This window comes from Opisthocomus hoazin, chromosome 2, assembly GCF_030867145.1.
Source record: "Opisthocomus hoazin isolate bOpiHoa1 chromosome 2, bOpiHoa1.hap1, whole genome shotgun sequence".
Taxonomy (NCBI): Eukaryota; Metazoa; Chordata; class Aves; order Opisthocomiformes; family Opisthocomidae; genus Opisthocomus; species Opisthocomus hoazin.
The window spans coordinates 54,604,115-54,617,923 of NC_134415.1; the positions used below are offsets into that span (position 1 = coordinate 54,604,115).

Sequence of the window (13,809 nt, forward strand, 5' to 3'; positions counted from 1 at the left end):
GTATACTATAGGAGTCTCAGAAGTAATCAAGTTACTTAAGTTTCTTCACGAAAATAAGGAACAGGACACAGAGGCAGAGGCCCCATAACAACCTTGACTTTGGGAAACAGTATAGGATCACATGCTGTTAGACACCCAAAATAAGAAAATCCTGCACTGAGGAGAGATCTTAGGAAGTGAGGAAGTGCTTCCTACTGTCATGCAATTCATAATTGGGCACTGAACAGGGACAGCAAACTTCTGCAACTCCTATAGTAATAAATGTACTCAACACTGCTAGTATCTTTCAGAAACTGAAAAGATGTAACTTTTATGAAGTTTAATTACTCCTACCTCAGAGAGTACACCTTATGATTCTGTTAGCAGTATCTTCTATCTGTAATCAGAACTTTTTTCCCCCCTTTCCACATACAAAGCTGTGAAAACCTCTTCACAATCAGCATTAAGATTCAACCTTTTACTACAGCACTAGTTCAACAGACATTACATTACAGTGGACTCCTAAACACCTACCTTTGGTCTGGTTGATTAAAGTTCTGAGCTCCCAGCTCCGCCGGAATAAGCCACTTGAATCTCCTTTCGGATATGATGGTTCTAGAGAAATAATACTGTGAGCATAAAAGTGGCTTTATCTCATATTAAGGATTATGCCACTATACTAGGCAGAAACTGAGATCTTGCATGTTAGGACTAATATACCCTACAAGTATATGAGGCAACCGTACAGCAATATATGCTCTTGAATTCATAAACTACTTATCTTTAGAAAACAAATGATGAAAGTTATTCTGAAGTAGGATTTAATCTACACAGGAACAGAGATCTTCCACAACTGAGGAAAGCACTTCAAGTCAGGGCACTCACAATTAAATCTGTAAGAAATCTGTAGGAAAACAATCTTCTAAGGTTCCTTAGAAAAAGACCTGTATACATTCCAACCTAAGCTAGTTTCCCATTCATACAGATACATAAAAAAGGGAATAAGCATGAGGCAGATAATATTTTCAACATACACTTTAAAAAAAAAATAAATCCCCCACATCTCTTGGTATACATTTTTAAGGCATTTCCTTCTTTGAAATCCACTTCGGATGACCACAATATCAACCCTACTTCACTCAGGATTTTGTACTTTGTTTTAATCTGCATAGAATACACTATCTTAACAATCAATATTTTTAGGGTATTTGTTGTAATAAATACCACACATACAGGGGTTTGGGAAACCTGAAGGAGGAGCCCTGATCAGGACATCAAATCACATACCCTGTCCCTTCTTCCGGGATTCAGATACTAGCAAGTATTTGTAAGATGAATACTGCAGTGGTAGTTAAAGAACTGGACAGAAAACTCTTCACTGTCCTGGTGAGTCCAGTTCATATCTCATTAACAGCATTTTGAAACTGACTATCGAATAGGGTATATATAATTCACCATTCATGTTGCTCATTTCATTTTGAACACTGTAACTTAGTAAGACACCAGGAAATTCCTTTAGGTACAACCCAGAAACAATATGAAAGGCAAGAGAACAGTGGATATGTCTGAAAACAGAAGACCTTACTCTGACGATATAAGCCTAAAAGCTAAAAATCTAAGATTTTTTGAATGGGAAAAGGTGACAAAAATTTTTGGAAAGGGTAAGAATTGGAAACAGAGAGAAATATGTTAGTAACATAAATCATATGCGCATCCAGATCACAATCTGTTACTGTGACAATCACCTTCTCGTTCTTCAGTGGGACTGGAGTGACGACTAAGGGATCTGAACTGCAACTCAGCTGCTATTGAAGCCAGTCGATCATTTTCAGGGACACTGGAACCCCTGTTAAGAAGAGCCATTGTACTAATCAACTTAGCATTGCACTAAATAACTACTAGTGACAATTTAACTGCAGTTTTAAAGAGAAAGAACCTCTGAAGCCTAGGACATGAACCATGAAAGTAACATGAAAGAAAAACTGATGCCGAGAGGTAAATTGAAAACTCTTCCTATGCTATTTTTTCACCCATATTAAGAATTTTTATATAATTTTAGTTCCGTCATTCTATGAAAAAGCCCTAAGCTCCAAACCCATAAACTACTTGAAACTGTTACTTGCCCATACAACAGAATCCATTTTAATGACTTAACACCCCACTGGGATGCCCATAACATGCTCATTGGGAAGCTCAGGAAGTGTGGGCTAGATGAGTAGACAGTGTGGTGGATTGAGAACTGGCTGAATGGCAGAACTCAGAGGGCTGTCATCAGCGGAGCTGAGTCTAGTTGGAGGCCTGTAGCTAGTGGTGTCCCTCAGGGGTCAGCACTTGGCCCGGTCTTGTTCAACTTCTTCATCAGTGACCTGGATGAAGAGTTAGAGGGTACCCTTAGCAAGTTTGCTGATGACACAAAACTGGGAACAGTGGTGGATTCACCAGAAGGCTGTGCTGCCATTCAGCAAGACCTGGACAGGCTGTCGAGTTGGGCGCAGAGGAACCTGGTGAAATTCAACAAGCGCAAGTGCAGGGTCCTGCACCTGGGGAAGAACAACCCAATGCATCAGTACAGGCTTGGAGAGGACCTGCTGGAGAGCAGCTCTGCGGAGAGGGACCTGGGTGTCCTGGTGGACGACAGGTTAACCATGAGCCAGCAGTGTGCCCTGGTTGCCAAGAAGGACAATGGGATCCTGGGATGCATGAAGAAGAGTGTGGCCAACAGGTTGAGGGAGGTTGTCCTCCACCTCTACTCTGCCCTAGTGAGGCCCCATCTGGAGTCCTGCATCCGATTCCGGGCTCCCCAGCTCAAGAAAGATGAGGAGCTACTGAAGAGAGTCCAGCGGAGGGCTATGAGGATGATGAGGGGACTGGAGCATCTCTCCTACAAGGAGAGGCTGAGGGAGCTGGGCTTGTTTAGCCTGAGGAAGAGAAGGCTGCGAGGGGACCTAATGAATGCTTATAAATATCTGAAGGGTGGGTGTCAAGAGGATGGGGCCAGACTCTTTTCAGGGGTGCCCAGCGACAGGACAAGGGGCCGTGGGCACAAACTGCAGCATAGGAAGTTCCATCTGAACATGCGTTAAGAACTTCTTCACTCCGAGGGTGACGGAGCACTGGAACAGGCTGCCCAGGGAGGTTGTGGAGTCTCCTTCTCTGGAGATATTCAAGACCCACCTCTACAAGGTCCTGTGCAACCTGCTGTAGTTGACCCTGCTTCAGCAGAGGGGTTGGACTGGATGACCCCAGAGATCCCTTCCAACCTGTACCATTCTGTGATTCTGTGACTTGTAACATACTACTAACAGAGCTGTTGCTGTGTCAGGTTTGGATATACAACCAGAAGTGATTCAGCTGGGTGATAATGTGAGCCACATCTTAAGGTGAAGGGTGGTAACTGAATTCATATGCTCCTAGTGCACTGCAAATACAGTCATAGTCCACAGTTATTAAGTCAAAACTAGTGGGAAGAGCCACAAGCCAGCTGACAGGAAGGACAGCGTTAAATGACAGCAGCTTGACTGCTTGGAGGCCATACTCCTCCAGACAGCACAGAGTACCATCAGATCCCTCAGAACAAGACTCAGATGAGTAAGCATGCTGAACAGAAAGGGAAATAATACTGACAGAAATGAGTCTTAAATCCTTCAATCTTCAGACACCTTTGTCAAGCCCAAGACACTGATCAATTCACTCACGTTTTCGAGCCATAAATTCCCCAGGAAAGTCTTTCTACAGTAACTGCTTTTTGGACAAGGCTCCCTTTCAACTTTTAAAGCATGGTGGGGAAGAGCTGTGACTGATGCCTCCTTTAACCTAACGCTTTAGAGGTATGAGCTAAACATTACTACCAAGTGGGGAACATTCTTAAATCCTTCACTGAATGCTAACAGCTACAAAAAGATGAAAGGTATCTGGCATCACAAAGTGCATATACTTGTAAGAGGACTTCCCTACAGCCCTAAAGTTGCTTCTGAATTGTATCCAGTTATTACCCAATAACAAAAAATGACACATGTGAACAGATGCCAAAACCCAAGACACCCTATACGCATGTGAATGTTCTCAACACGATGTTTGCTTTGCACTCCCTGCTACTATTAAGTAGATCTTTTAAGTTTGAGAAGGAACTGAAACTGAACTAGTGAAAATCCTCGGTACTCGTCAAGAAATTCAGGTTTTAATCAGCAAGAAGACCGAGGTTATTCTCAGCATATACAGAGCAACAATTCTAGATGTACAAAGAGCTTAAAAACAAGCAAAGCTAAATCACCTCTAAAATGAGGCAGCAGCTGAACGGAGGACCATAAGTATCATAGCTTTGAATGCAGCTGTCTAAAATCCATTTCAGGCCCACCTTAGTGACCTAAATCTTTTACTGATTGTGTCCAGAAAAACTGTGTTCATGTTATTAGGCAAAGAAATAGAGTAAAAGAGAAGATGACTTGCTAAAATTCTGCTCCAGTCCTGGATAAATAAAAAATGATGAATAATAATCCCAGCTAGCTCAGGAACTGAACATTTATAAAGGTCATTAGTATGACCATAGTGTAAATGTATAAACATCAGAAAGCTCAATGTCAACAACCAGATATTGCCGCTTTGGATTTTACTTTCTAGTTTATATTTATTTTTTTATTTATTTTTTAAATAAAAGCCTCAATAGAACTATGGTGGCATTTGTGCACTATGCACTGCCTACTACAATTGATTTATCAAGTTCCTACATTCAGCTTTTTATAAATATTTAATGCCTACAATCATGTCATAAATGTCTACAGAATTTCTGGACAGTGTACAAAGTTTCTGTTTCTGTGCTACTCCAGCAGCTGGACCCCACACTTCTTGCATACAAAAACCACAAAATACTTTCTTGATCCAACAGATTCCATTTTTCTTTTGGAGCACAAATAAATTAAATCCATAATTAAGACTGCAATGTGTTAGTTTGGAAATTTCTTTTAACTATATTAAAAAAAGAAATCTGCTATATTGTAATATTTTGCCTTCCTCAATAAACAAAACTCCTAAAAAAATCCCAACAATAATTTTTTTCTTCAAATTCTTCCTGGTAATACAAAGGGCTAAACAACACTACTTAAAAATCCAGACAGTGCAAAAAAAAAATCATTAACAACCATCAGAAAAGTAAAAACTGAGATCCCTAAGAAAAATATAAGTCTTTGAAAAACATGCCTACGCAATTCAACTAAAATGCTGCATTCACATTAACTTTCACTTTAAAATCCATGAAAGTATTATGCATTTGATTGCAAATAAGAAGTAGAATTCTCATTTCTTTTCTTCATAATGACTATCTTCTTGCACTAGAAGAAACTGTCAAAATGCCAACTTTTGCACTTTGATCAATATTTGTGTGGGACACACATGCAGAAAACTTTAAAAAAATACACCACCGTATTCAAGTGTGTCAAATTATAAACCTGACAGTTGCATCGAGTGGTATAAAACCACAACAAGGGCTGCGAGTATTAAAAACTAACCCCCTATCTCCCCCTTGAAAAATTAACTATCTTCAAAGGTACACCTTGGCTTAAAGTGCTGTACATATTCTACAAAAAATCCCCTTCATATGTTGTGTAAAAACTAATCATCAAATAAACAAGTTCTGTATTTTCAAGATCATAAATACTCATTAACCATCACCCTGTCATCTTATAAAGCTGCCAGAACCTCAACGAAAATTCTTGAGAATGTTACTTACTTGAAAAGGGGCTTTTCAAGTGCATAGTGATGTAGACTACTGCCTACTCTGTCTTTTTCGACAGTGGGCTTAAAACAGAAGCACAAAGCATATATAATAAATACATGTAGTCTGAAGGACAAAAATTCAGGATGTATTTTCAACCAAAAAAAAGGTCCAGACTCACAAGCTGTACATCTAGAGGCTACTGTAGGGTGCAAGTCACATCTTATCACAGAACAAAAAGACCTGAAGGAAAGATTTTACATAAAAAGTGGCAACTTGGTTCCCTCTTAACACCTTAAAGCATGCTTCTGCTGTGTGTCTGGTAACTAATCTACAAACCATGACGGTTTGCTAGTTAATGACTGAACACTACTTATTAAAAAATAAATAATTCATAGTCAAGTCATATCTAAGTTCACTTTGGTCACCATCAATCTGCTGTTCCTTTGCTACCTTTTCTTTCTTTTCTCTACTGCTGTGTCATAGAGTCAGATCATGCATCTTCTCCATTCATACGAATCTCTTGTACAGGAGAGCTTTTGGTACTCTGCTGTAGAAATAAGAATCCAAAAAGCTACTTATAAGCCATTAGATAATATCACTGTGTGAACAGTGGGATTTTCACAGTCAGACAAGCAGGGAGAAAAAAAAAATTAAAAAACAGAGTAAATTTAGAGAACTTGGGAGACGCGTCAATGGTCTGACTGTGGTATAGGAAGGAGGAACACCAACAGACTGAAAACTAACAGCCAAACCAGATGCCAAAAAGCAAGAAAGATACTAATATAGGTCTGCCAAAAAATTCACTCGTGATCTCTGCAAACAGACAATACAGGAGCCGTTCCTGTTACACATCCTGATATAGGAATGGTTTCTTTCATATTAAGTTTATTCTGCACAACCCTAAGAAACCAAAGGTGCTGCAACAAATAAAAAAACCCTCCTGGAATCTTAGGTGTTTAATTCTGTGTTTGCCACTATACAGTATTTCAAAATATTTGTGGCAGACAATAACAATACCAAAACTGTTAACTAATGTAAAAAAAAATCCTTGGGCTTATTTGCATGCTACAGTCATCTTAGTGCAAAATGTTAGTTATCAATACTAACTATTTAGTAAAGTTACACCGATGAACTGACTGGCATATGTTAACTTCATGGACACTTTTACTGAGGAAATCTGTAATCTATGTCAGAACTGCATGCTTTAACTACCATATTGTTCAGACATTTTAAATCTGAAAGCAGTTTCATCATCTACTTCTAAGACATAAGAATTTGCTCAAGTCAAACGTGAATGAAGGAGCCAGTGGAGGACACGATGGGATGGAAAAGCACGGTGCAAATGATCTACAAGTATGTGGAAACTGTTATATGGGTGATGTAAGTAGAATGAGTCTGCTACATCATGGAGTGGAGCTACCTGGTATCATTTGCACTGCTGACAGGTTTGGGTTGAGCTGAGTCGCTACCGATGGGAGCGGGGCGACTGACAGCAACGCTGCAATGGCTCCGTGCATCAGAAGGGACACTCCGCGTGCTGTGGCAAGAAGAAAAACTTCAGCAAACAGTTTAAAAAAAAAAAAGTGTATGGAGTTGAAACTTCATTTTAAAAATAAAATTTTGAAGTGTGCACAATAAGGTCTGATTTTAAAAGTTTTTCAAGTACGTAAAGACTTTTATGTGGAATAATTATGGGTCTCAGAAGCTTAAGGAGCTGTCAATATGTACAATAATAATAATTTTCAAAAAAAAAAATATCTCCAAATCTCAAGAGTAGTACTAGTTTCTGCCAACAGCTAAGCAACTTTCAAAAAAAAAAAAAGTTTGACACTGTGCTGACATTCTTGAAAAATAAAGCCCTCTGGTTGTGTAAAAAAATGCATGGCAAAGTTTATTTTGAAATTTTTAAAAACTATTTTTGCATTAATTCTCATGTCAGCTCTTTCAAAGGGAAGCAAATCCATCCATTGCTTTAAGCTTCTTCACAGCAGGTTGGTAATGACGCAGAAATGCCACCATATTCCAGAATGCTGCATTTTTAAGTCTTATCTACGCTGAAGTACAGAAAGCACTGTCACAGGCATGTACGCAGACATTCAAAGTGAGGAACAAAATAAAAGTCTTGTTAATGAACAGTTTTCATTGAATTAAGGGGCTAAGAATGACTAAAAAGTGAGAAAGCATGCACCAATAAATTCTGTAAAATTAAGGTGGGAGTGAGGGGAGGGAGAAAAAGGAACTGTGTTGTCCTTAAGAGCACCTCGATAAAATTCAGATCACTAACATGCTAATTTTTTCTGCTTTGCCATCAACACAAAAGAAAAGGTGTTGCACTTACTGACAGTCAGCATAACCAAGAGAGGATAAACCAGTTTAGAACACTGTACTAATGCTAAATACCTGAAGCCTTCAGGCGTGGGGATGATAAGATGAGGATTTGGTGGATCACTATGGCACCGAGGTACTTTTACAGGACGGGGACTGTTTCGGTGAATAGCTGCAAACATAAAAAGGTAGCACATTTGCTCAGATGTCAGAAAAACTCTGTTAGGGCCATTTCAAGACACAAAATTAAAACAAATTCCTTTTTTACAGAGTTAAGTGTGAACTCACACATTTTCTTGTCCATGAAGAAAAGTCCAAATTATTCCGATTTAAAATAAATCAATCATATTAATAATACCTGTATTATTGTATCATGTAGCTCATCTATAAAATAATGAAAACTCTCCAGAGAATTAAACCTAACAATTAGAAGATGTGTATGTACTTCACTAAAACTGCATCTTCATTATTTCAACTTCATAGATTAAAGATGATTTGTTATCTTATTGCAAACTAAATATTAACAAAGCCAATAATAACTAAAAAGCAAACAGCGTTATTATGTTCCTTTTGCATCAGAATTAGTTTTCTCAGACAATAACAGAAAGCAAATGAGCTGGGAAAAAAATCCCACATATGCTGGTTTTACTCTTACTAATGCCCCCCATGACAGCCGGCCCCAAGGAACTCATACAAAGGGACAGGGTCAAACCTAAACAAGTCATCATTGTCCTCATGCCTAGCTCATTCAGTGCCTGTGAGAGTCCTCTGCAGTGTCTTCCCCTTCCATCAACCCCTCCTTAATTAGCCAGAAAAATACTGTGGCAGTCACATCACAAGATAGTTGACTGCCCATCAAAACATAAGTCAGTACTTTTTGTCAGGCTAGGTTAACCACAGTGAGATGAGTTTCTGCCTTGCTTGCGCTACCAGGACAAGTAAAAGATGCCAGGGTCAGGTGTTGGTTGTCCTGTTCTAATTTTCAAGGACACTAGCAGAAGACCCAGAAGGCAGAATCGAGGCCACTTGGGTGGACATACACTGTTTCAACAAAGCAAAAAGACAGGATAAAACACCAGAAGACCCTAGCTATGTGCCTACAGGAAGCAGCATGAACACAACCGGATCCTCAGCTGTGGAAAAAGGGGTAAAGATCACAGTGGGCTTAAGTCCCTCAACATGGTATGCAAACAGAACTGGGATTTCTTATTTATCTGCTGATCATGAGATAGAAAGGGGTATCTGCAGCCAGCATACAGTTTTATTTTACATGTATTAAAGTTTCAGCCTGCTGTTCAAGTTCGTGCCATCTGTCTGTGTCATCCTCTCCCCATGCCTCTGAGCCAAAAGCTGTCAGGCAATTTAGTCTGTGAGATCTGCTGTGTCTGCAATAGCATTTATAAGTGTTTCAGTACTTTGCGATCATCATGCTAGTGACTTACCTAAACTGGGTGCTCCTTCGAACAACAGTATCAAAATCAAATGTACAGGTTTTACATCACAGCATAGAACTTGCCTAAAATTTATTTTAGGCTATGATTCTTTCCAAAGGATTGGATGACTTTCATTGTGAAAAATTTCTCAGCTATAAGAGTTTCTCATCAAAATTGTATCAAAACTGAAGCTTTCCTAAATACTGAAAAAACTTCCTCTTGCCTGAGTCAAATTATCTTCCCTTCATGTCTTCTGCCATCAACTCTGTCCAGCAAGCGGACATCGGGAGAAAGACAATAAGACGACATAGTATTTTGAAAGTTAAACCAGTCAATGGACTTGGGAAAAGGAAGAAAGAACCAGTGCTGAGAAAGAGATATGTAAAAAGGAAACACAGCTGAGAAAACATCCTTTTCTCAAGACAAATAATGAAACATGTTGATGTCATTCTAATGCAAAACATATATTTTACACTACAACAAATTTTGGGATATTGGAGAACTATTTCCCACAGCTCTACCCTCCAGCCCCAAGCGTAACTCCTCTGTACCTCAATACTTATAATAAGTCCGTCATACGTCCAAATATCTGCAGTGCCACAACAAAATTTTGGGAGAGGGAGCTGTAACTGCCTCCTTAAAGTTATAATCACTTCTTTACCCATCAAAATCCTCTCCCAGAAGATGTGCAAGACTTCACAGGGATTCAAGGACAAAATCAGAGGAAAGCACGTGTAAAGCTTTTAAATTTTCTGCGTAAAGCCACCACGTATTTACACCTTGTCAGGCAATAATGGTTTCACATCAACAATCACAAAGAGCTTAAAAATACTTTTATTATTATTTCTAGCATTTTAAAATTACTCTACAATCAAATTCTTTACCAATAGCAGCAAAGCTCCAGAACAAATGCCAGTAACTTCTGCCTTACCAAGGTACAAACCTGTAACAGGACTATGAGGTTTTCCAATAACATGGCCAATGCACTCATTCATCAGAGCCTGTAAACTCTAGAAAAGACAAACAGACAACATTGTGATGTTTTACGTTACAAGAGAGTTGATAGTCATATGAGAAAGCTCATAGTAATAAAAACATCACTGGTTAAGTATATAATCTGTCAAGTAAGCAGCTCCACATTCTATCACTAATAAAACACCACTGGTTAAGTATGTAATCTGTCAAGTAAGCAGCCCCACATTCTATCAATTATATTACACTTCTGGATCCACATTAGGGTTTTGACTTTTTTTTTTTTTTTAAGCTAGAAGTCTTGGTCTTGTCTTGCCTTTTGACCTTGTCCAAAACTGTACGAACTGAACAATGATATATTATAAAAGACATTTCATAATATAAAGCTAGTGGAACTTAAAAATATCCATTGTTAATAAAACTAAAAATCAAGCTTGCTGGAAAAAGCTGCTGCAACCACCTCCTCTGCCCTCTCTCTCCCCACCCCAATAAGAAACCCCCAAAGAAAATGGATGAGAGTATGATAGCCTAAATCACAAGACTAAAGTCTGTAAAACAACAAATATGAAGCACTGCATATTAAAAGAAATCCAATTTCCTTATGTACTCATGGAGTTAGCAAAACTTTCACAAAAGGGTGTTTAATAGTTAAACCACTGAACTGGGGCTCAGGCAATCTGAGCCTAATTACTGAGTGTACTATTCACTGCATCTGTAACCTTGGACAAGTTATTAAATCTTCCTCTGGTTCAATTTACTTGTCAAAACACCAGGGATAAAATATGTCTGCACAATAAAGAATTAAAATTACGTTCTTAGGTACAGTTGCTATAAAGGCCACTTCGATATACCCGTCATTTACACTAGTCAAAATTTCTTCCAGAGATTCAGAAACTTAGTGAAGACCCAGAACTTGAAGCTAGCTTAACAAAAAAAAAAAATTTAATAAAAAAAGGAAAAAAAAGAAAAGAAAAAAGTGTTTAGTCTGTGACTGGCATATCTTATCAACCCAAGACTGAGTTAGAATCTCAGCTTTAGATCTAGACTATCCTTCTATGATATCAGGTATTATTTAAATAAGAGATTAGGATTGACACACTCACTTCTAGGTGAAATGCTGTGACCTGTGTTATACAGGAGACAGATTAATCACAGTTGTTTCAAGTGATGCTCTCCAAAACTGAAATTCTTTTTAAGAAAGCAAAAGCTCAGAAATCCAGTCAAGGTTTTTGTTCCCTCCCCCCCTCCTTCTCTCCCACTTGTTTAAAGTCTGACTTCACTCCATCTTAAATAACACTGGCTCTGAATTCTCTTCTCTGTACATGTGAAACCTCTGTCATAAAAACATTATATTTGAAGAAGTGCTGTGGTAGCTTAAGATAGTTATCAGTCAACAGAAAAACTCAGGCATGATTGCTTTTTAACTCTCCTTCAAGGTCACAACAAGGTTATCAGTTCCATTTTTGGACAAAATTACCACTTTATAATGTCAAATTAGATTGTCACATTAGATTTTCTGAGCTTCTTTCCTCCTTAGAAACTTCCCTCTAAATACTGAAGGGATCTCTAGCAAGACAGTACGACTAAAATCTACATGTATTACTCTTCAAAATACCAGGTGTTTTAGAAACTGTGTCAAAGCAAATAAACAAAGTTGAGGGGCTACTTCTTAAAGCTAAAGCAGCAGAGCATTTCAAATACAAGCTTAATTCTGTCCTTTCAGCAGACAACCCCCTCCCAACAACACACATGGGACTAAAACATAACTTGAGAGCTCCTGATCAAAACATAAGCGAAAAAAGACTAAACCACATAGTATCTATAATATGCAAGATCAATGTGGTTCGCAATTCATAACACATCTTGAAATTAATAAAAATCAGAGGTGCTGACACTCACATTCTGCTATTTTGTTGCAACTGTGTTTTCACTTCTCTGTAGTACTGTACCAAGATCAGAGAAATAAATTCTCAGAATTTTATTTCCACAGGAAAATGGGGAAGGCAGAGCACACAAAAAAGCCGGTTTTAGTCTACTATTCTTTTTACACAGTAAAAACAAAACAAAGATGCTTTAAAGTCTGTTTCATGTTGGCACGATTTGAAGAAATACCTTTAAACAATTGTGATTTTGTATTCAACTCATAAACGAAGTCTGGGTGCTACGCCTCAGAAATTTATATTCAGAAATTTATTATGACAACTACGAATTGTAACTCTGCAGAAAAGGTGCTGTCAAATTTGCCAAGAGATAAAGGGAGATAGCCTCCCGAGACAGTACCAGCAACTTGTCAGCAATCTGAAAACATTAACACCAATGGTCACAAGCATACTCTATTCAGCATTTTACAAACTCAAGAAATACAAACATCATCAGTGATACACAACAGCAACTGTTTCAGAACAGCATCTGTATTCAGACATAGCTGTATAAAAAATATCCCTGATAACATATACTGATAGTTTCACATGTGTTTAGAAATAAACAACAAGCAGAATAACTTCTTCCCTACCAAGAAGTCATCTTCTGGGAGAGCTGAAATAAATGCTGGCTCAATGGCTTGAAGAAAATCAAAACCTTGAGTTGCCCACCTATCTCAAAGAAAAAGAAAAGACAGAAAATGAATTGCTCTTCGGCTAAAGCCATCATAAGAGTTTCAACAATATCCAAGAACAGTAACTAGCAACTAATTACTTTTCCTCTGGAAAATATGGTAAAGTCTTTGTAAGAAAATGGATTCACATATAAGAGGTAATATATTTAGCTTGTATTAATATTTGCCCAGTAACTTTGCATAAAGTCTGATTTTATCAAGGACACTGCTAAATAAAGTGTGCAGGCCATGCTATACATCTCAACTATTACATGTGCCATCTTCAGGAACAGTATCATCAATTCACTTGGGTTATGTTGGCAACACGCCAAACCACTATGTCCCCTGTCGAAATTCTCCTTTCCGAAACAATATCGAAAGAGTGCCAATTATTCATGACTATCTGACCAGCAGCAACTCACCATCACTGCTTTCAGGGCCTAGATTGGTAAAGTAAAAAAAGTAAGCAACTTGGCTAGAGCGAGTTGTCTTCAGCCACCTGCTCTCCCCCCACTGCTTTCTTTTAGACCTACTAGAATTAGCAGCTGCAACCTACAAAATGCAAGTAGAATCACAGGATATCTTGAGTTGGAAGGGACCCATGAGGATCATCAGAGTCCAACTCCTGACTCCACACAGGGCAACCTGAAAGTTAAACCATGTATCTAAGAGCATTGCCCAAATGCTTCTTGAACACCAACAAGCCTGGGGCCATGACTATTTCCCTGTGGAGCTTGTTCCAGTGCTTGACCACTCTCTCAGTGAAGAACTTCTTCCTAATGCCCAACCTGAACTTC

At 38.5% G+C, this 13,809-nt stretch overlaps 1 protein-coding gene across 6 annotated transcripts in view; it reads right to left on the reverse strand.

Moving 5' to 3' along the window:
• Positions 1 to 13,809, reverse strand: part of MAP3K4 (mitogen-activated protein kinase kinase kinase 4) — an 81,013-nt gene that overhangs the window by 14,885 nt on the left and 52,319 nt on the right. For 3 of the 6 annotated variants that reach the window (XM_075413706.1, XM_075413708.1, XM_075413711.1), the window contains exons 14-19: positions 12,932 to 13,010; positions 10,379 to 10,457; positions 8,090 to 8,186; positions 7,110 to 7,226; positions 1,725 to 1,825; positions 514 to 594 (exon numbers count right to left, since the gene is read on the reverse strand). In XM_075413706.1, the coding sequence (XP_075269821.1) occupies positions 514 to 594; positions 1,725 to 1,825; positions 7,110 to 7,226; positions 8,090 to 8,186; positions 10,379 to 10,457; positions 12,932 to 13,010 (554 nt within the window). The remainder of the gene's footprint in view (positions 1 to 513; positions 595 to 1,724; positions 1,826 to 7,109; positions 7,227 to 8,089; positions 8,187 to 10,378; positions 10,458 to 12,931; positions 13,011 to 13,809) is intronic. The other 3 variants (XM_075413707.1, XM_075413710.1, XM_075413709.1) reach the window with 3 other exon arrangements.